Genomic DNA, 22706 nt, shown 5'->3' on the forward strand with positions numbered 1-22706 from the left:
TAAGCATAAATTATATCAATAAGTATTCCTATTTTATTGTTGTTGAATCACATTAATTTACTTTCCGCATTTTTTGTGTAATAGTTGTCAATATTATTGTTTCTTTATCCACTAATAATAATTTTAGTTTGTGTATTTTTCTGCTTCCTTTTTAAGAAGCTCTTTATCTGGAGCAAAATTATCAAGTACTTTAATTGCGCTATATTTGCGGTTATACAAAGCTTGTTTGGGTTATCGGGTGTGTATTTGTTCTACCTGTGCTATTTTGTGTTATCATCTCTTCAAGTGAATTTCACTTGTAAAGGATAGCTAACAATTCAAAGTATTTTAAATTACAAGATACGACTTCAAACTCCTATTTTCCCCCTCGTTCCATCGCATTCTTCCATCACCCCTTCCCACCTTCGTGCAATAACGAGTGGAAGACATAAATAGACAAGGAACTCGGAGACTCCCGTACATTTAAAAGCCGGCGGAGCTTAAGCCCGGAACACGAGCTGCTCTAAGTTCGATTATCGCTGCAATTTATTTAGCCTGCATGGTTTACTTCCGCACTCGTCTTAATTGCTTCCGCTGGTACATAAACCCTGCCGAACTGCCTCTGTAATGGCACCGTTGGAGTAGATCGACGTTGGCGCACCTGCGAGGAAGGCGGAAGGCGGAAGGATCTCTCGCTGGTCCATTGCCGTTCTGAGCTAATGCTCCGGCTATCAGCTGTAATGACTTCATAAAGACGCAACTGTTTTCTCGGTACCAATACTTTTATATAAATGGTGCCAGGGCTGGCTCTATGCGGGCGCAATTGAAGCAGTCCGCACCGTGCGCCAAATTTCAAGGCGCTGAAAATACATAACAGTCTTAACTTGAGATTGATTTTGATAAGAGGCGCCAAAATGTTACTTGCGCCAGGCGCCGTGTGGACCAAGACCGGCCCTAAATGGTTCCATAGCTTCTGAAATGAACCATAATACTTACAATTTATCCCCGTCACGCTCCAGCTTAATACTGTTTTTCAATTTGCTACTAAGATATATTTTGTGACGTTTCGTTATTCACACGGTGACTGGAAATTCGTAGTACCGGCGGGAAGTTGGAACTGAATCCACATCAAATTTGTAGTCGACTTGTGGGTGACCCGATAAATCATCAAAATGATAATTCATCACATCTTTAAAAAGTTATATAAAGTGATGAAACAAAAACTTTATTAACTGGGTTAGGTTAGGTTTAATAATGACTTTATATCACTTTTCAAAGGTGTGTTGAATTGTCACTGTGTTGATTTATCATGGAACCGACTTTGTGGTATAGCTTTTTGGTTTGTGCTTTCATTTTCAAATAAACTGTGTCAGAAATTGCAATTATTAGACCAAATTTGACAAAAAATGGTCGCTAGAGTATTAATACAACGGTTAATTCAAACAAAGTAATTTTACTACATGGCTATTGTAGTTCTACAACAATGGTATCAAGGCCAGTAATGATCAAACTAATTTGCAGAGGGCTCAACTTCAGGATTTACGAAACGAACTTGACACGAGGAAGAAAAACGGTGAAACAAATATCACAATCAAATACGTGAACTCAGTCCCAAAAATTATAAACTGTGTACCAAAAAACTACGACAGCAAATAATAAAGTGCTATTATCAAAATGTGAGAGGGATCCGCACCAAACTTCCCATTTTGGTAGCATCGGCAGCAACCATCAGCAGTGATATTTTCTTTTTATCCGAAACATGGCTTGACTCGGGAATTAAATCTGCTGAATTAGGCTTCCCTAATTTTAATATATACCGCACGGACAGAAATTCTAAAACAAGTGCCAAAACACGAGGGGGTGGTGTAGCCATTGCTATCTCAAAAAATCTCAGTTCCTCAAAAATATCCACGAAGAACCCAAGCATCGAGCAAATTTTTGTCAAAGTGAACACTTCTGGCGGAAAAATAATAGTGGGATGTGCGTACCTACCTCCAAATTCTGACGTTCAATGCTACAGCAATCACTGTGAAGAGGTTGAATCAATTTGCGCCCAATACCCACGTACAAAATTACTTCTAGTTGGTGATTACAACCTGCCACATTACGACTGGTGTAATATAAGTACTGACAATTATTGTTCCAATGTTAAAATTCGGGAAGTTAGAGATATGGCCCTGTTCTTGGGACTAACTCAGTGTAATTATGTTTATAATATAGGTGGCCGTACATTGGACTTGGTCTTGTCTAATGTGTCTGATATATGTGTTGTGAGAAGTACAGAAATACTTTTGCCCGTCGATGTTTACCATCCGCCACTAGAAATATGTATGTCTAATCTTAAACCAATTCCCACTGTAAAAAAGATAGAAGAAACTCGCAATTTCAAAAAAGCAGACTATGTTCAAATTTCTAACTTTCTTAAACAGAGTGACTGGTCATTTTTAGACACTGATGCTGATATTAATGTACAGCTTGTAAAATTTTACTCCATTGTTAATTCTTCAATCAAAAATTTTGTACCTTTGACAGTTTATAGGGAAACTGAATTTCCGAAATGGTTCTCAAAAGAACTGATTGACTTAATTTACGTCAAAAAAATATCGCACAAGAGGTTCAAACAAAGTCGCCTGGCTATCGATTATATTGCCTTTCAAAAAATGAGGGCAGAATGTAATAAGCTCTCTACTAAATGTTATAACAGTTACATGTGTGTTGTCGAAGGCTCTCTCATAGAGGACTCAAATTTCTTTTGGAAATATGTTAAATCCCAAAAAGAAAATGGAACTCATATACCTAGTACTATGTCATTCGATTGTAAACAATCACAAAATCTACAGGAAACTGTTAATCTGTTTGCTGAGTTTTTTGGTGGTGTATATGTTAGTAATAGTGTAGACAGTAAGTACTCTTGTTCTAATTTGGTTGAAAACCTTGATATATCTGACTGTACAGTAACTATAGAGGACGTTATGTCTAAGCTGAAGAGTCTCGATTCCCGCAAATCCTCAGGACCCGATAAAGTTCCACCTAGATTCCTAGTTAATTGTATGCATTCATTGTCACATCCCATACATAAGTTATTTATGAAGTCACTCTCATCAGGTGTGTTTCCTGACCTTTGGAAGTTTAGTCATTTGACGCCTATTTTCAAAAAAGGAAATAAGAGCGAAGTAACAAATTATAGGCCAATATGCATAATGTCTTCTTTACCCAAACTTTTCGAAAGCCTAGTACTAGACAAGTTGATATCTCAATTTAAACGAGTAATCTCACCAATTCAACATGGATTTATTAAAGGAAGATCAACGCTTTCCAATTTAATATTATACACTAATGATATCGTTAATGGCTTTATCACATCATATCAAACTGACTCCATATATACTGACTTCAGTAAAGCATTTGATAAAGTAAACCACAGAATCTTAATACGTAAATTAAAATTGTTGGGAGTGAGAGGGAGCATGTTTGAATGGTTTAAGAGTTATCTGTTGGGAAGGTACTTAGCGGTAAAGGTTGATTCATTCACTTCTTACAAATTTGCGGCATCAAGTGGAGTACCGCAGGGATCTCATCTGGGCCCAATATTATTTTGTTTGTTCATCAATGACATAGTAAATATTTTTAGCAAAGTCAAAGTTCTGTTATTTGCCGATGATTGGAAGATCTACAGAATAATTAAAGATGATAATGATCGCGCTATTTTGCAGTCGAATCTGAATAAACTATTTGCTTGGTGTTCAGAAAATGATTTGCAACTAAATATTAGTAAATGCCAGATTATTAGTTTTTACAAAGGTAAAAATCCTCTTCATTTTTCTTATTTCATTAATGGCGCTAATCTTCTTCGAGTTTCACAGATTCTAGATCTCGGTATCTTATTCCACGAAAGTCTACAGTTTAACTTACACATCGATGAAACTACTAGCGATGCAATGAGAATGCTCGGTTTTATTTTGAGAATGGGGGCAAAGTTTAAAAATGTGTTAACTTTAAAACATTTATATTGCTCATTAGTACGAAGTAAAATAGAATATAATTCAACAGTATGGTCACCGTTCTACAAAGTCCATTCTCAAGCCTTAGAAAAGGTACAAAATAAATTTCTTCGGTACATCAATTTTAAAATGAATATTCCCATCGAATTTATAAATTATAATAACTTACGTACCGAAACCAGACTTCTCAAACTATCGGATAGAAGAGTTCTAACTGATATATTATTTTTATTCAAAATTATCAAATCTCTCATTGACAGCCCTGAATTATTGGAATTAATTTATATGAATGTACCTGCCAGACAAACTCGAAGCATAGACACTTTTAAATGTAACAATAACCTCAATACTAACTACTCTTTGTACTCACCAATTCCAAGAATTCATCACCTTGCAAACAAATATTGTAAACTTATCGACATATTTGGTGTTAATAACTTTGAGAGTTTCAAAAGGCAACTAATTTTAGACCTTTTTGCTAGTTATTAACTTGTAATATTTATTAGCTTAAAAAAGATCTTGTTTTCATACTTTGATTTACTAAACCATATTATTTTCTAAATACCTTATGAGTAAATTATATTTAGCTATTTTATTTATGTACATGTTACACTTAAATACATATACTGTCAACTTACTATGTAAAAGCCCGATAGGGCGTTAATAAATAATAAATAAATAAATAAAAATAAATAAACCTTCTACGTAATATTAAACAAATACACTCTTATTTAAATCGTCATTTAAACAAATTTCACTGACCTTACGTGTATAAAATATCTCTTATTTTATTAGTATATTTACTCACTGTAATATAATATGTACTCTACTTCTTGTTAATTGGGTTAGCGGTAAGAAATAGGATGCACCTATGAGGACCCTTTGCACTTTCCGATTATTTTGTACGATAAATGTTTTTTAAATTTTTTCATTTTATCAGTTGTTTAATGTCTTTTACAATGCGCCTCCTAATTTTTTTAACCCTTTTTAGTTGCCGAAAAAAAGATTTTAAGATGAAATAATGATTCACCAGTTTAGCTTGTCAAGTGAATGTAAAAATGTACATAAATTTGTTTGTAGTGGGGAAGAGGCTGATTTTAATTAGGTCCCTGGCTAATCAAACTGATTTGCAAATTAATAACTTTTTTTGTTGTGTAATGAAATACATTTATTTATTTCTTATTTTTAATTTTCCGGAATATTTATTTATTTATTTACACGCCCTAGTTAACTTATACATAAAGTGGTTTCTTGCAGTGAATACTTAAATTAAACATAAATAAATACAAAAATCTATAAAAAAATTTAAGAAAATATAGACGTAACTGAAAAAAAGTAATCAGTAACCGAAACATAAAATAAAGTGAAACATTTTGGTAAAAATGTGAGCGAATCCAAGAATCAAAATAATACCTTAGAGATCTCACTGACGTATATCACATAAAAACACCAAATTTGATTTATTAATTTCTGTTTATTACTGCTATTCAATATAAAAAAAATAATAGAAGGACTATACACAGGTCTTTTTGTGTCTAGAAAAATAAAGGTAATTAAATAAACAACATTTATATTGATTAGTTTTAAACCGCGACCTCAGGTCCTAGAGTCAAAGAGTTTATCACTTCGCTGTAGATATCGTGGCTAAGAGCAAAATGATTGTATGAGTTGTATTTTCTTGATCCGATGAAATAACAGATGACGTAATTTGTTTTATGATTCTGACAATCTTTTTGTACGAAAAATACGACCATTATTTATTATAGAATAATTTCCACGCAGTATACAATATTGATACTCGTTTATAACGTGTTCAAAACGAAATACGTATCTATTCGTGACCTTGGGTTGACCCCCCTCCCCGCGGAAACCCGCCCGTGGATACTCTCCCTCGGAAAAGTGGAAACCCGCCCAGGACAATCTTGTTCCCGACTCAAGGATTTCTTCGCACCCTTTGAATAGCAAATTGCCTCCGCCGCAGCATAAGAAAGATTTTCTTTTTAGCAAAATGTTTTATTCCTGAAGGCTGTATGTCATATTTTACAACCGTTTCCCACGCCAAAGCCTTTAATTTCTCTATTTTGTAATATCTCACGTTCTGTCTTGTAAAAAATATTACACGAAAAGCACTTTAATGTATGAACACCGTACACTGTACATTGTACACACTTTTGTATTAAATATATGGAAATTTTCTGGCGTATCGCTTGTCAAAATATTGCGAAATTGCCGGCAGCGGTATCCACAATTTGCTTAAGAGATTTTATGTTTTGAAGGTGGAAACTTTTTCTTCTTTCAGTGCTTTGGTATTTGAAGTTATTTTCACTAGCTATTTTCGTAGCGAGATTTACCTACTACATTGCTTGTCAATTCTTTTCATTTAATATCTCAATTTTGTAAAGTAAAAATTTTAGTACTCGTACGTAGGTAATATAATATTATTATGGTCGTTTTAAAAAAGATATATTATGAAATGTAAAAATTTTAAACTTATATTAAATAGACCGCAGTAGTCTATTTTCATAGTTATCTGTTAACTGACACATTATTTATTTGCTAAGGTAAACATAGCATTGGCAGATTCTCATTGCTTCGTTCTGGCTCCTACATCGTTTCATAAAGCCCAGCTACACTACTCGCGAAGTTGATCGAAGTTGACCGAATACGATAGTGTGGGCACGAACTTCACTTCGCTTCGGGCAACTTCGCTTCGCTTCGCCCGACTTCCGATTGTTGTCGGTAAATGCGCCCGAGTCAAAGGACTCGAAGCGTTACTCGCGAAGTTGCACGAGTGTGTGGGCACGCACTTCGAACTTCGGCTAACTTCGTCGAGGACTTCGTCGAAGCGTCGAAGCGAGTAGTGTAGCTGACACTTTACATTCTCTTTTGTTACATCGAATCTTAAACTCAGTGGCGGCTCTTCTATGGAGGTAATTTGGTCAATGACCTCCAAAAAATATGCTGCATTAGTATTAATATAAAAAAAGCATTTAACAAGCTACGCGATTATTAATTTAGTTTTAATACTCGTGCAGATCGGTACGGTAATAGCAGGTATCAGTGACATCTAGATCAAAATTTTATGTACCTACCGTGGGTCGCAAAACCATCTCCTTACTTTCTCTTTGCTATACGTACAGATGAAGTAAACACTATCATGTCTGACGCATGTTTAGTAGCATATACAATTTATTTTTAAGGGGTTTTCGGACATGATGACGGTGAGATAGAGATATCTACGACCTAGGATTATTAAGGTATTAGAGGGAGACGTGAAAAAATTTCAGTCGAAAATTTTTTATGGATCTAGTGCGATTGCACCACCCTCCCAGAGATCTGAAATAAAAAAGAAGAAAAAAAAGATTTCCATCTTGAACACGAATAATAATTTGCGAAATTATGTTTATCATTGTTGACGTTATTTGCATGGAATAATATAAACTGTCGAATTCTGTGGATATCGTATTGAAAGAAATCGCAAACAATTCATTGAATCATGACAAACATATTCAAATAAAGTGACAATTAGTTTATGTTACAAGAGAGAAAAATAAAGAGGTTAAAAACAATATTTTTAAAGTTTTATTTTTAGTTTTAGCAAGTCAAGACCTTGCTAAAACTAAAGTGATACAAAAAATATCCTCAATTGCATAGTGAGCGACAAAATACATTTTGAATTATACCAAAAAAATCATGGTCTTGATGTGAGTTGACCATTCTACATATTCTGGACAATGGTGAATTATAAGCATAAATATTCGAGTGTTGATTGAGGAAGAGCAGTTCTTTATTTCTGAGTTTACGAGAAGATATATTGAATGAGATGAGTTTTAGTAATGTAGGTGCGTCAATAATTTTTTTTTATAATTTTAAAGAAACAAATGAGATTTTTCCAACGATCTTCTAAGGGAGAAAGGTTTAGAATTTGTTCAATTTCATAATACGAGTTATTGCCTCTTTATAATCCTAGCCTTCTACAAATCCGTTTTAGGAACCGATGAACCGATTATCTTATATATTTTATCTAATCGTTTGTTTTTTAATCTGTTCATTATACTCTTGTACCGGTCTTGATCAACTTATTTCGAAAATGATTTTACCTCACGATCATTTTACCCCAGAGATCTAATTTAATTTATCGTATTCGTCCTTTCTCTGCCAGTTCTATACATTCATTCAATGAGTTTTTTATGCGAGTACCGCACAAGAGTTCCAACTGCTCCCAACCATCTGGAGCCAGTGAGACTATGGCACCCCATTGAGGTATCTTGTGAGGCTGAAGGTAGTGGAGAAGGGAAGGTGATGGAAACGAAGAAAGTCGGGAATAACACTAAACATTATGTTATGATGTATTTTCTTCAGGGTTACCTTGTTCACGACATAGCCAAGGGGTTTTATAGAAACAGTAAGCGTGAGTAATAATACATGTGGAGATTGAATATTATTTCTGAGAAACCTCCCTGAAAATACAAAGTGAGACTTCTTTACTGGGAACAGTTTGTTGTTCCTTCCCTACGATTCCCTACTTGATTAAGTGTAAACATTTTCAAATGTTTAATTTTTCTTTCATTGTCATTAATTCTTTTGTAGTAACATGAATAGTATTTGTTGATGTTAAGTACATTATATGAATTCAGTCATGTCTTATGATTTTAAATAAGAAGTATAAACAAGATTTAAGTATACCAATGTAAAAACGTTTGTTCGATAAGTTCTATCTTAATAAATGCCAAAATGCTTTCGCTTGGCGATACAGTCGTAAAATACAGCTTTGATGTTAGTTTGAGTAAAAGTCGTAATATTTTTAAAATGTCAAATTTACGGTAGGACAATGTTTTTAATGTAAGGGTTTGATTTTTTTTAAATTCTTTTAAATATGTAAAAATAAAATGGCGTATTTGTAATTGAACTGATCATAATATTATGTGGACTATTCTTTTACATTTGGGTATTAGTTATAGAAGTTTTTATGTCAAATATTTGAATTGTTTCAGTGAAATCGATAACTTTACAATACCGGATCGATATGCGCAACTACCGATTTCCCGAGCACGGTAGCACTTTTGATATCCAGACCGATGTTGATAAAGTTATACATCAGAACTCGTTATACGCTGTAAAAACTGGCACATTTCTCTATGAATTGAAATTCTTAAACGTCAGACGACCACGTAAAAATTACAAATACTAATAAATTGATACTGTCGAATTGTAATATTAACTTTAATATACATTGGCAGTCAGCATGTACCTTTTGACACTAAAAGAGACGTTGATTAGTTAATTAGTCATAATTAACACTTTCTGTTTCTCCAAGTTGGAACAAAGTCAATTTATCGCGTCTTAGATTAATTAATTAAATCTATGGATCGTGTTTACGATTTCTTTCAGTTCTAAGAGCTTAGTTTTTTTTATACATTAGATAACCTTTTTATTTTTCTTGAGCGGAGGCATTTATTGCATTAGAAAAGGGGGTCATTTTAGTGAACTTTCTGATACATCACTAGAAAAAACAAAAATCTGACACCCCAAGAAATGCACACAGATTTCTCTCTAAACCTTCTGCATTATAACAAAATCAAAGATCTTGCGATCATACAAGAATCTTGCAATCGTGCTTAAAGATAATAGTTGTCAATAAAAACATGCGTTAGGAGAATTAAGTTAATGTTGGTTGTTCTTAGACAAATATGACCGAAGGGGATAGGGTCGAATTAGCTCAGTGGTACAGCAAAGCCCCGACAAGTTTGAGGTCCTGAGTTCAATGCCTAGATTGGACCGAATCTTTTTCTGATTTTGCTGATTCATTTTCGTTTGAGAGTCTCTAATATTGTCTTCAATCAGTGACTGCTCGTGAATTTTGGGTGTACTAGAGTGTTAATATTACAAACAATGACATTAATGATGTTGTTGTATCCGAAAATAATATTTTTTTTTTGGAAAATTCGGATTTTGGTATGAAAATTTTCAGTTTGACCGTGCGCCGCACGGATTTCCTGAAAATCTTCGTACAAAAAACCGAATTTTCAAAAAAAAAACAAAACATTTTCGGATACAACAACACCAATAATGTCCAATTTTTCAAACTTAGCACCTCACACTCAAACGTCACGAGTCGCCACTGTCTTCAGTGATTAAAAATCAAAGAACTTTATTGATATTTGATTTGAATAGTCCAAAATTACGATGGAGTTCTATAATTTAAAAAAAACATTAATTTAAATAAGTGAAATGTACATTTTTATCGAAACAGCTTGATGTTGATGACTTTTTCAATAGGGTTGAGTTGTTGTAGTAACGAACAATAACTACTCTGCAAGCGACCAATCCGTACATTAACCCAGATCTAAAATACTTATTTTTTTGTATAACCGCGGGGTGGGATATTGGACTGTCAGTGACTCATGGGCGCGCCACTTGGGCGGGCCGGGTGGGCGGGGGTTGTGCCCTGGGGTGTGAAGGAAGTGGGGCGGCAGGTGCCCGGGGTGAGTTATGATGGGGCTGAACGCAGGGATTGGGGAAATATAGCCGAGATTTCATACGAAGATTCGCCCGTGGTTAGAGCCGCGCAAGCAACCCTGCCAGGGGTAGACTTACCCGAAAAGTTCCCGGTGGGATCTTGTCGTTTTTTTTTTCAAAGGATATTGCTTTATTTTTTGTTTTACATCTGATTTTTTTATATTTCGATCTATAAATGTAATGTAATGTGACAATAATAATTTATTTCTTTAACATGTAATTAATTAATAATAGTAATTCCTGTGTATGAATAATTATTCACTTTCAATGAACACAAAATTTACTTGATAAATTATGACAGATTTTGTGATTTTTCAAGTTTACTAACGGTGTTCTCAAAAATTATAAATATCGCAATATTTTTTTGGAAGGCAATACACGATCCTGAGGCTAATATTTTATTCATACTTTCAACTTCTCAAATCCTTATTAGTAAGGAATTAGAGTAAAAAATGTTTAGACTTTTAAAAAATATATTCATGTAGATCAAAAACACCGATTCCTAATATACTTATATATTTGTATATTTTTTCTCTCGGAATTGATAAATCATCCTTGAAAATGATTTAGAAGCTTTACTGTGTATAAGATCCATGATTGGTCGAACGAAATCTGATGTCAAATGTACTCCGTGTTATGTTAGTACAACGTAACAATTAAACATCTCTTTCTGTTACATGCGTACTTTGATAATAAGAGGGAGAAGTCGCTATACAGTATTATATTGTGTAGTTAGGTATGTTGATCTGAGTTCTTGAGATGATTTGTGGTTGTCTTTTTAGTTTTACTGATTGGTTTAACTGACATCGTATTATCTCCTGACATTTTAGAAGGTTTTGTTATTCAAAGCGGTAAAATTAAAGTTATTCCATAATATACTGCAAAAAAATTTAAGGTTTTTGTAAAAATGAGTAAGTAGGAACTTATTTCAAAATTACGTAAAAGCAATGACAATAAGTGAACGTGAGCTACGTAGGTACACCGATGATACCGTGTAGACTTGAGTGTACGGGCTTTGTCTGTCTAAGCTTTGATGATTTAACAATCAATTTCAGTAAGAAATATTGGTACTCAAAAAAAAACTCTTAATTTAGTTAGACAGTCATTGATAAAAAAAATGTTGTGGAATTACCATACAAAATAAACTAACTGGACTTAAAAAATACCAGTATTTATGTTTGAATGTGGATGTTGATATATATTTTTAATTGACTCAAATTCCTTATTATAATATTTCGTGATTTTTCACGGTCTGCCAAGATATAATTTAATAATGAAAAATTAGATTTAAGAAAAATCGTTTACTATTACATTTACCATAATCGTTTTAATCTGAATAATATAATGACATGAAAAAATTGTTTTTATGCGTTTTAAATATCGATTTAGCTACGTCGTAATTATCATTTTTATATACGTCTGTTATCATTACTGAGGTAATTGTCTCTTATCAATGTGGAGGACACGAAAGGATAGTGCCCTGTTTATTGTGACGAAGCGCCTCTGCCCGTTTGCTCCCTCTCCTAACTCCAGTCCCCGCGAGTTGGCCGCAGTCTGCGACGCCCGGGCACTGGCCCCCGCCCCCGCCCCCGCCCTGATCTCCTGCCCCCCTGGCGGCTGCCCCCTACGCCACTGCCATTGCCTGCTGTCGCTATTTCCCTCCCCACTTGTCTGTATGAAAGTTGAAAGTGATTCACGGAAACCTATCGATCTATCTTGGCTTATTTTTGAGTCATTGTTTTAACTGCCACTGCAATTTCACACTATAGGATCTTGAACATTTCGGTTTCTTTTATACAATATTAAGAAAAGGGGATGGGGTGGGTTTTCTGAAATCTCATGTAGACAGTGACCTTCCACTTGATTTGATGGTCAAGTGTATAAAATTTCATCAATCTCGGAATAAAACTTAGATTTTATAAAATTTAGATTTGTATAAAAACAAACCCACAAATACTCTTCTTTATACGAGGTATCTGGGGATAAAGTGAAGTAACGCATGGGGACGATTCTAAATGATAGTACAAGTTAAAAGCTAAATAACCTTTTTCAAAATGTTAACCTTTTAAGGCACTTTTCCTGTCAAAAAGATGGATCGTTTGTTTGAAATAAATTTGGAATTTCGAATATTTATCTTTTCTCCTTGGTAGAAGAAGAGATAAATATATACCTCCCAAAGTTGGTGCACTTTATCACCGGACACCCTGAACACATAGAAGATATCTGAACTTACTTTATACAAGTGACCTTCACCGGAGACAAAATTTCATTAAAATTAATTTTTACTTTATTTAAAAGTGAGGAACGTTTTTTGAGCACCTTTATATAGATTGCTTATCAATTTTTTTTTTTTTGTTATTTGTTTTTGGGGTATTATGCCGTGTTGCGCTAACTCCTTCTTTAGCCAACGTTTCGGACAGCATTGCAGTGTCCATCATCAGGGCAGATGTCTTATTTTGCTTATCAATATTTATTTTATTTAGTTGTCTACGAAAGATCGATGGATAATTCGTCAGATTAACAATAATTAATTTCTACTACATTTCCGAGAAGTGGAGTCGTAATCCAGAAATCTGATTCTTTTGTAAGTCAAATAATGTTCCCTTTTAGGACATTCAAATATGCAAAAATTAAGACGTTAATCTTAAGTTTTCCTATTTTTAATTTTTTTATAACTCGTTTATGGTCTTTCAAAAACCATTATCTTGCATATGCCAAATTTTAGTGTAACAACAAATTAATTCATATCTAGCCAATATACCTTGACAATAATAATCTTAAAAAGAGATTTGCACACTGTTTCAAGCAATCTCAACACCCCAACAACCATGTTAAGGCGAGTCTCCTGAGGAAAAATGTTTTCAAAACATCTGACAACAATAAAAACTTTTATTTTCCGTGGCATCGGCAACGGAAAACCAAAAAACGTTGTGGCCCCGACTCAATATTATTGTTTTTAGCGGATGTTTTGGAAACATTTTGTCACTGTAGACTCGACTTTACGTATGTATAATTATAATTATGTCAAACAAAAGTAAAACTGTTTTGTTGTTTTAATTTCTTAATTCATGTATTACAAAACTTTATAATTTTTCCATGCACAGTTAATTTATTTATTGTTCTTTCTGTTGTTGCAGATAACCTTAAAGTGAAGAAACCCATTGACCTTGATCTGCTGAAGCCTGAATCCGACCTTCTGAAGGACGATGACATCCTGGCTGGAGATGGTGATGCCGCTGATGAGGCTATTGATGATGATGGAGATGATGACGACGATGATGATACCGAGGATATCGATGAGGAAGAAGATGACCAGGAAATGGCTGATGAACCTCTTTCTAACAATGGCTCTACAGGATCTGATGGTAAGCTATTGTTAAAAACAGTATCTTTACTGGATTATTTGAAAGATTTAGTTGAATCTAAATTAAATTACGAACAAAATATATACTGAAAGGTTTTGCACCAGCGATTCCTGGGCATATTTGGAGTTAAAAATGTGGACGTCACTTTACTGTACGGAGATATGTTTTTTCAAATAAAAACTCAAACATATATTTTCTGTCACACATCGCCACTGGGTAGTTGGGTACAGCATACTAAAGGTCACTTAATACGCACTCCGTCTCGTTCGAACATCATGGAAAGAGATGAGACAGACAGAGACAGAGCATTGCGATTAGTGGCAACGTGTGATATAAAAATATGTTTTTTGTTTTTAATTGAAAAAAAATCATCAGAGAGCAAATTGATATCATCTACCTTTTTTACTTCAAATTTGACCAGTAATTGCTGATTAAAAGCCTTCGGTTATGTGTCGTTACATCCTGTATATAAAAATCCTTCGGGTATGTGCTGTTACACCCTTTATATTAGGGTCGGTAATCCATCGCTTTGTAAAGGTGATTTGCATTCCTCTGATGTCGCTCTGTATGGCCAGTTCAGGTGTTGTTTGGTGATATGCTTGGCCAAAATTAGAATTTTGTATAACAATTTGAATAAAATCTCAGTTTTTATCATTCTGTTCATGGGTCGAACGTCGTGGACCTTTAGTTTGCTGCTACTGACTGCTGTGATTGTTTTCAATATCCATTGCACAGCTTCTCTTGCATGTGCATAATGAAATTTGGCCAAATTTGAGATTAGGAGTTTGTATCTTGTCTTTTTAAGACTTGCGTTGTCCTCGCCCCGACAAGCGAATATTATTTATAAGAATTAGGCATATTCTTTGAACAGTCGGAATAAGAAGGTTCGCTGTTCCTGATATTATTTTAACTCAACTTGACGCTTTTTGTGCTCTTTGGGTTTGGGTTTCGTCTGCAGGTGAAGGTTTGTAATTCTGATAGTTTCATAGTTATACCTACAGGAACTGAGGTGTTGTTCGGGGGGAACCTTTCTTAGGAGGTCTTACTCCTTTGGCCCATTAAAATGAAAAAGGTTGATTCTTTAAAATCAATTGTTAATATGAGCAAGTCAAAATTTACCTCTGGTTCGTGGTCGGTAAAACACTAAATTAATTAACACCTATAGTAGAAATCTGTATTATGGTAAAAATGCTATTAGTTAGAGACTTTGCTAATTATAGAATATCAGCTAAGATTCTGTAACTAAAATGATAATATGTAATGACATCAATTTTAACCAATTTTTATCATTATCGTACGTACATATATCTTTTTCACCTGTCTGGGTCGGAAAATAGCACTCAGAATTTTCAGCAGATTTCAATCATCTGACATTTTTAATACATTTGACCAAGCGACTTTAATTGCAACAAATTTTTGTCGTTAACAAAATTTTTAAATCTTATTTAACAGATGAAGACGATATTGACGACACGGCCGATGTAGACACAGACGACGCTGACGACGACTACGATGACGACTCCCGCGAGGAATTGGACTCCCAAGACGACGCGTTTGGCCGCTGGGACAGCCCCGCCTCCTCCAGCTCTGCCGCGCCGCCCACTGCCCCGCCCGCACCCCCCTCCACCCCGCCCACAACCACCGCGGCCGCCCCCCCTACCGCACACCTGGAGCCCACCGTCACGCAGGACCCCTATTTCACGCACTTTGACCCCCGCATCGAGCACCAGAGCTTCAAGGACGCCCAGCAGCGCTTGGAAGAGACGCACCGAGAGAAGGTTGGCAGTGTTTTTGCTATTGGGGGGCTTAATGCCAAACAACTCTACTTAGAAACACATTCCTCACTTCATACACACTCATTCAAACTCTACCATTATTCTGAATCCTATATTATTTTTACATTTTTCGTTATTCTTACTCTTCTATTATTCTGATTCTTGTCACGATCTGACCCAAGTATTTGATTCCCTTCATCGTGTCTTCCCGGCATATCTCTGACTGCCTCCTCCAACCACCAAATCAAATGAAAAACCACATAAGTTAATTGTTTTGAGATCTGCTCTTTGCTTTATTCAGATTCGTATTCTTCTCCTGTTTAAACGCTTCACATAACCTGACTTAGTATTTGATTCACTTCTTGGTTGTCTCTGACATATTCATCTATTCACTTGCGCGTCATATATTCTCCTAACGATTGTTATTTCATCTACTTTCTCTATATTTTAGAATACCTATCTCTTGATCTTGTTCATTTCTCTTACATCGACCTTGCATTCTTTACGTATTTCCTCGTATACAGTAGTAGTTGCTCACTTCTGCTGCGTTAATTTATTCCATATATCAACTGCCATACATCATGATTAGCATAATAACTCTATTTTGTAGTATTACCTTCTCTTCCTTTGTCATCTTTTTAATGACCTGTCATTTAAATATTTTCTCCTTCATCCATTGAATTTCCTTCATTCACCCTTCTATCAAATCTCTTCATCACCTAACAGTCTTCCTATCTCTCTGTGATATATTATACACATCTCGACTCATCCACTTGCTTCGGGGATTCATCACTCACATATTGAATAAGGGGGCTTTTTTAATATATTTAACAAACAAGTGCAAAATGGCAAAAACCATGTGCTAGTGTTGAAAATTAGTTGTAGTTGTGTTATCTCTACATTCTGACTTAGTCTTTCCCGTAGTGCTATATGGTAGTAATATTCTGCAACGCTTAGTTCTGTAATAGTAGTGGCTGTTCCGCTTTCTCAATGGTTGTTATAATTAATGACCGCACCTGCTTGCAGGTGACCAAGGTGATGAAGGAATGGGGCGAACTGGAGGAACGCTACCAGGAGATGCGTGCCCAGGACCCCCGCGGGGCCGCTGGCTTCAGAAGGAGGATGACCTCGCGATTCCAGGCCGGAGTTCGCGCCCTGGAGAGGGCTGGAGCTGCGGAACAGAGGAGGCTTGCCGCGCTGCACCAGCAGAGGGTCCTCGCACACATTGCGCAGAGGAGGCGCGACGCACTTGCTTGCTACACACGAGCTCTCGCTGATGTCCCACCAAACGTAAGATAAATTGATGCACGCATTTGTACTGCTTTTCCTTCCTTGCGTGTTTGTAGCAACTCACTATTAATTTTTGGAAATGCAATTGTATTTTGGATTGGATACAATTTCAGTGCTCTTTAAAATGGCTGCGGTCTGACAAACTTTGGTTATTAAATCATTGATGACTTCTGTGGCGGAGCTATGGTGTCCTTCTCAGGTTTGGTTTTAAATATAATGTAATATAATTGCAATATAAAAGGAATAAACTCTACTGCAGAATGGAAGATCCTTTGGTGAAATACCATAATTCAAAATTAACACATGAAATGGCCTTGATTACGACCATTAGTCAGATCTGAATGGCCATGTACTTTCTTCCATATCCTTTCTCTTTAGCTTCCTTCTCAGACCATATCCAATATGCCATGGCTCCAGAAACCTCTTGAAATACCATTCTCATGATATTTACTGTCAAAAATCAAAATATTTTGGTTTTGTCTTATTTATTATTACATACTTATCTTCTATCACCTCTTTAAATAGCCAAATATTCTATGAATCATGGATTGCTATGTACGTATTAACCATTCCAGACCCACCGCGTCCAGAAGTGTCTGCAGAAGCTGCTGCGCGCACTGCACAAGGACCGTGCGCACGCACTGGCTCACTACCGCCACCTGCTGGCCGGCTCGCCCGAGGCTGCTGCTGCGGAGCGCACGCGTACCCTGGAGCGCCTCGTTGACATTGACCGCACCGTCAACCACTCGCTGCAGATGCTGCGGCGTTATCCCGATCTCTACAACAAGATCGGGCAGCTGATGGACGATTACATTCAGGTAAATCTTTTTTGTTATCCCTTCATGGCAAAAATTGAACCTAAATACCTAAACGAAAACTACTCGATCCCAATTTCTATTACAGTGTGGTCTCTGTAATCCAAAAGCCCCATAATCTGAACTTTCAGTAATCCGAACCATCAGGTGATGAGGGCAGGGTGGGTGGGTGGAAAATATAAGTCGTTAACCATTGAAGAAATAAGTGTAATTTTAAAGAGACTTAAAAGTGGAGAGGGTTCTTCGAAGTTAGCGAGGCAATATAACATTGATAAATCTACAGTTTCAGATTAAAAGGGTAAAAGGTACCTGGTAAAAAGAATACATTTTCCACTGTGTAGGTAGTATCTAATCCAAATGTCAAACTTTCAAATTTTACGAAAATTTTCTTAAAGATTCCAATAATCTGTAAATCGTACGAAACAAACTCGGTTCTTAATTATTCCGAATATTGTGCTCAATGTGACAATATTATAAACACCTTGTAATTTAGATACTCGCTTGTAACTAGATTACATGCAGTCAGTAATACACAGAAGTGGATGGCGTATTTAACTGCATGGAATGTAGATACAATAAGGCTATAATGTTGTATCTCTTAAAGATTAATGACAGTCATTGAAGCTGAAATTAGTTGCATACTTGACCTACTTATGACTCACTTCAACATGTGCTTTTTAATCTATGGTTGTAAAAACTGCTTAGCTAAACATCTGGTTGCAATTTCGGTTTGAAAATGCGCCTGTCAGACTCCATAAAATTACGACAGCTCTTCATTGATAAATATTATCTTAAACCATTTGAGTGATAGCTACCCAAATTTGGGTAGCTGTAGGTATGTGATTTTTATGAATTAATTTGGAACTTCCCCCAATCAGAAAATATTTATTGAATATCAAAAGATGTCACTAATGTTCCTCTCGTGGAATATTCAATATAATGTTTTATACCGTAATAATGTGTGTAGATTCCATTTTAAGGCATTTTGTTTTTTTAAATATGTTATCGCTTCAGTGGTCAATTTATTACATCACCTATGTGTTGACAGTGTTAAAGTAAATATTAAATCATGTTCAGGCCCTCCGCTCCAAGGATGAGACTCCCGGCTCCATGCTGTCCATGAGCCCCGAAGCGGAGGCGGCCATCTTGGATAAGTACAGGGCCGAGGTGGAGCACAAGATGGCAGAGAAGGAGCGTGTCAAGGCCGAGGAGCGACTGCGCAAAGAGCAGAGGGGCCGCCAAAGGGCCGACGTCCGCCAGGAAAGGCACCGAGTAAGGAAACTTACTTAATTTTGTACTAGAATTTTATACTAAAGGTTAATATCCTCTGTAAAACTTAATGAGTGACATAATTAATAAGATACATAGTGACTTTTACCTCTAATGAAATAGACACATATACATTTTATACACAAATATCGTCGCCTTATTTAAGTAAAACTGATTAAGTGCCACATAATGACTAGACAGATATATATAGTGTCGTACTAGCTATATTACACAAAGCACGTTTTACTTCTAATGGGATGGTTTCCTCCTTAGAGGTAAAGTGCCTTTCCAGCTACATATGTGGTAAATTTTTACTAATGGGATGATCACTTTTTCACAAATATCTTCCCCTTAGAAGTAAAACTGATTAAGTACCTTCAGGCTGTATGACATATTTTAGACCTTTTCCTCTGAAAGGACTACATGACCTATTGAAAGGACTACATGACCCTACTACACGACTGGTCAGTGGTTGAGTGGGCATAGCGCTTGGGTCTCACCCGAGCGTCGCGTGTTCGATTCCTCGGCTGGCTAAGTCCTCCATCACAACACAAGCAACATTTTCGGCTTTCTGTGGTGGTAGTAGGAGATTTTCAAACATTGTTGGGTTATTCGTGACCCGAGAATGTTTGTCTTTCTTTTAAAAAAAAAAAAAAAAAATATCACACAAATATCATTTAATTCCTGTTACATATAAAACTGAAATAAAAACAAAACTGTCCTAAGTTATAAGTTAGTTTAACCTGTGATGGAACAATTAGTCTTTTGATAGATTCATACAGATTTAGGGGGTATTTCACTATGTCGGGCTAAATATCTGACTAGGTATCCGTTGGCTGGCTTTAAAGATCAGAATAACTTCGTTATTCAACGGCGACCGTTTCACCATTGTTTCCGAGCTTCCAGATAGATAACACTCGAAATAGTCTGGCAACATCGCAAAATGTTTGCAGTTACTCCATCTACTGCCACGGCTGTCATGCGTCACAGTCCGCACACCGCGAAGTGTGCATTTTTTTGGTTATGTAATGTTGATTATCAGGTCATTTTAGATAGATTCGTGTCGAATTAATACATTGTTTCTTATTTTGAACACAATCAAATAATTCAGGATGGATCATACAAGCATTCAAATTCATTCAACAAAATTCGACTCACTTCTCCGCTGTCAAACTCGGAATGTTTTGACGCCATCTTTGATTCGAGGAATAGCGCCTAACGTCTGGTTCGAGCACTGATTAGTCAAATCGAACTTTAACCCGAGCGTTAGCGTTATTCAGATATAGTGAAAACGAAAAAATGACTAATCCGCGGATTAGTGCTTAGTCAGAACATAATCAGAGATAGTGAAATACCCCCTTAGTGTCCCAATTTTTATGTATGTCGGTTAACATACAATTTGTAAGAGTAAGAGTTGCAATTGTAGATATTTGGCTTGTTCAACAAAGATTAATTACTTATTCAGTTTTCTAATTGGACCATAGTAAATATATGCATCTTACAATTTAATTAATCATGCGCTTATATCCACTACATTCATATTTGATTTTAATGTGTAAATATTACATTCATGTTTTTGGGTTATAGACTTAGGCATAATCATTTTTGTTAATATTTAATGTCGACTTGATTATATTTGTAAATGATGATTAGGGATGCTATCATATTTGTACACGATAAACAGGCATATGATTAAAATAATATTTGTTGATAAACTTTCAGAATCATGTCTGTTAATAATGAGACCTAATTATACAAGGTGTCTGGGGGTAAAGTGCACTAACTTCGGGAGGTGATTCTACTATATGATAGTACAAGAAAGATTAAATAAAACTTTTTTTGATATTCCATTGTTTTCCATTCAAATAGATAAACATACCTACTAAAAATCTATAGCATATCAATCTTGCCTGATAAATATTCCCGTCGTGAAGAGTGGCAACATCACAATTCTATGGACATATGTATTGAGTCATGAGTATGTATACAGCTCTATGATTGTCTCAATACATCTGCTGGTATCAAATTGACTTAGTTTACAAAAGTTTCTAAATTAATGGTTATTATTTTTTCAGGTTGAAGCCGTTTTGGGAAAGAAAATGGCCGGCACATTCGAGCAGGAATCTCTCGAGGACGACGATGATGAATCCCTCCTGGTGATCCCCCGCTCTGAGGAGCAGTCCCATCCCTCCAGCACTCCCTCCTCCGCCCCCCCTAGCGCTCCACCTACCCCCCTGCCCACTGGACAGTCCCCCCCGCCCCCGTCCTCCGCTGGACCCGCCCCTTCTCTGGCCACCCCCACCCAGCTCTACATGTCTGACAGGGATGTAGTCAGCAATACTGATAGCCAGGTTAGAACAAGCACTAAATAATAATTAAGTATTTCAACAAATTTCATAAAGCCTTCACCAGGGCGTGCAATCTATAAATGTTGTAAAACTGTTTTTGCCCTTTAAAAGAAGAAAGAAACTAACTAACTAACTCTTAAGTATATAGACAATTAGACATTCTCGTATAAACAATTAACTACAGGATTTTCCAGTGAGAGGTGTTATTTTGAATAGCCCGCTATTTCGGTAGATGTTACTTTTGAAGCTGTCATTTTTTGACATTTGACAAGTAGAAACTACGCCATTAATAAAAATGGAACGATACACGCTTCAACAACGCATTAAAATATTAAAATTCACTTGAGTGAATCAACTGCAAATCATCTTGAGTGATGAGGCCCATTTCCACCTCGGTGGCTTCGTCGACAAGCAAAATTGTCGCATCCGGGGCTCAGAAAACCCAAGAGTTTTTGTTGAAAAGCCTCTCTATTCTCAATTTATGTTTATGGTTCGGCGGAATCATTGGACCTTACTTTTTCGAAAATGAGGCTGGAGCAACAGTTACAGTGAATGGATTGCGCTATCGAGAGATGATTAATGATTGTTTATGGCCGGAATTGGATGGTATTGATCTGGACAACGTTTACTTTCAACAGGACGGCGTTACATGCCATACAAGCAACGAAACCATTGATCTTTTACGATTGAATATCATAATAACACCTCTTATTGGAAAACCTGTACATACTCGTCAGTGTAAAAATTTACACTATTTAATGTACACTTGTAAGTGTAAACTTATAGACAATGCGTTGCTCTAGTTCGTTTTTATCTAACAGACCAAAACGTAAATCGGGAGAAATAGCGCTTCAAAGTATTTTAACGAAAATATACAATGAAATTAGCAGAGATGTGCAAAATGGGTACCCAAAACCATTTGAAATGCAAAATGGAAATGGGTCAAAACTTTTCCATTTGAAAATGCAAAATGCAAAATGGGTTTTAGAAAAGCATTTCAAATGCAAAATGCAAAATACCTATTTTCAAAATGCATTGAAAATGCAAAATGGTTTCTCAGGTCAAACAATCAAAATAATTATAGAATTTTTAAACAATTTTGTCATTTAATAATGGACATCAATGTAGAACAAACATATTACATGATGGTAAATCCAAAAACACCACGACTAGATTATGAAACCACAAAAAATTTGCCCGGGACTAATGTTGCCAACGTAAAAACATAGAAACTGCTATCTAACATTTAATATTACAGCGTCATGGTCCCATGTTCAGTATTTGAATCAGTATTTTTTGTAATGGTATCACTCAATTGCCATTTGACAAATGTAAATTATCTCTC

At 35.8% G+C, this 22706-nt stretch overlaps 1 protein-coding gene across 3 annotated transcripts in view; it reads left to right on the forward strand.

Annotated features, from left to right (window-relative positions):
* The window catches only part of Appl (amyloid-beta-like protein), a 562030-nt gene that overhangs the window by 533678 nt on the left and 5646 nt on the right, over positions 1-22706 (forward strand). The window contains exons 5-10 of one of the 3 annotated variants that reach the window (XM_089642783.1): positions 13637-13864; positions 15317-15642; positions 16666-16929; positions 17505-17747; positions 18822-19016; positions 21089-21364. In XM_089642783.1, the coding sequence (XP_089498909.1) occupies positions 13637-13864; positions 15317-15642; positions 16666-16929; positions 17505-17747; positions 18822-19016; positions 21089-21364 (1532 nt within the window). The remainder of the gene's footprint in view (positions 1-13636; positions 13865-15316; positions 15643-16665; positions 16930-17504; positions 17748-18821; positions 19017-21088; positions 21365-22706) is intronic. The other 2 variants (XM_089642784.1, XM_089642785.1) reach the window with 2 other exon arrangements.

This window comes from Hesperophylax consimilis, chromosome 18, assembly GCF_061612785.1.
Source record: "Hesperophylax consimilis isolate HC1 chromosome 18, BYU_Hcon_1.0, whole genome shotgun sequence".
In the NCBI taxonomy this organism is placed as follows: domain Eukaryota; kingdom Metazoa; phylum Arthropoda; class Insecta; order Trichoptera; family Limnephilidae; genus Hesperophylax; species Hesperophylax consimilis.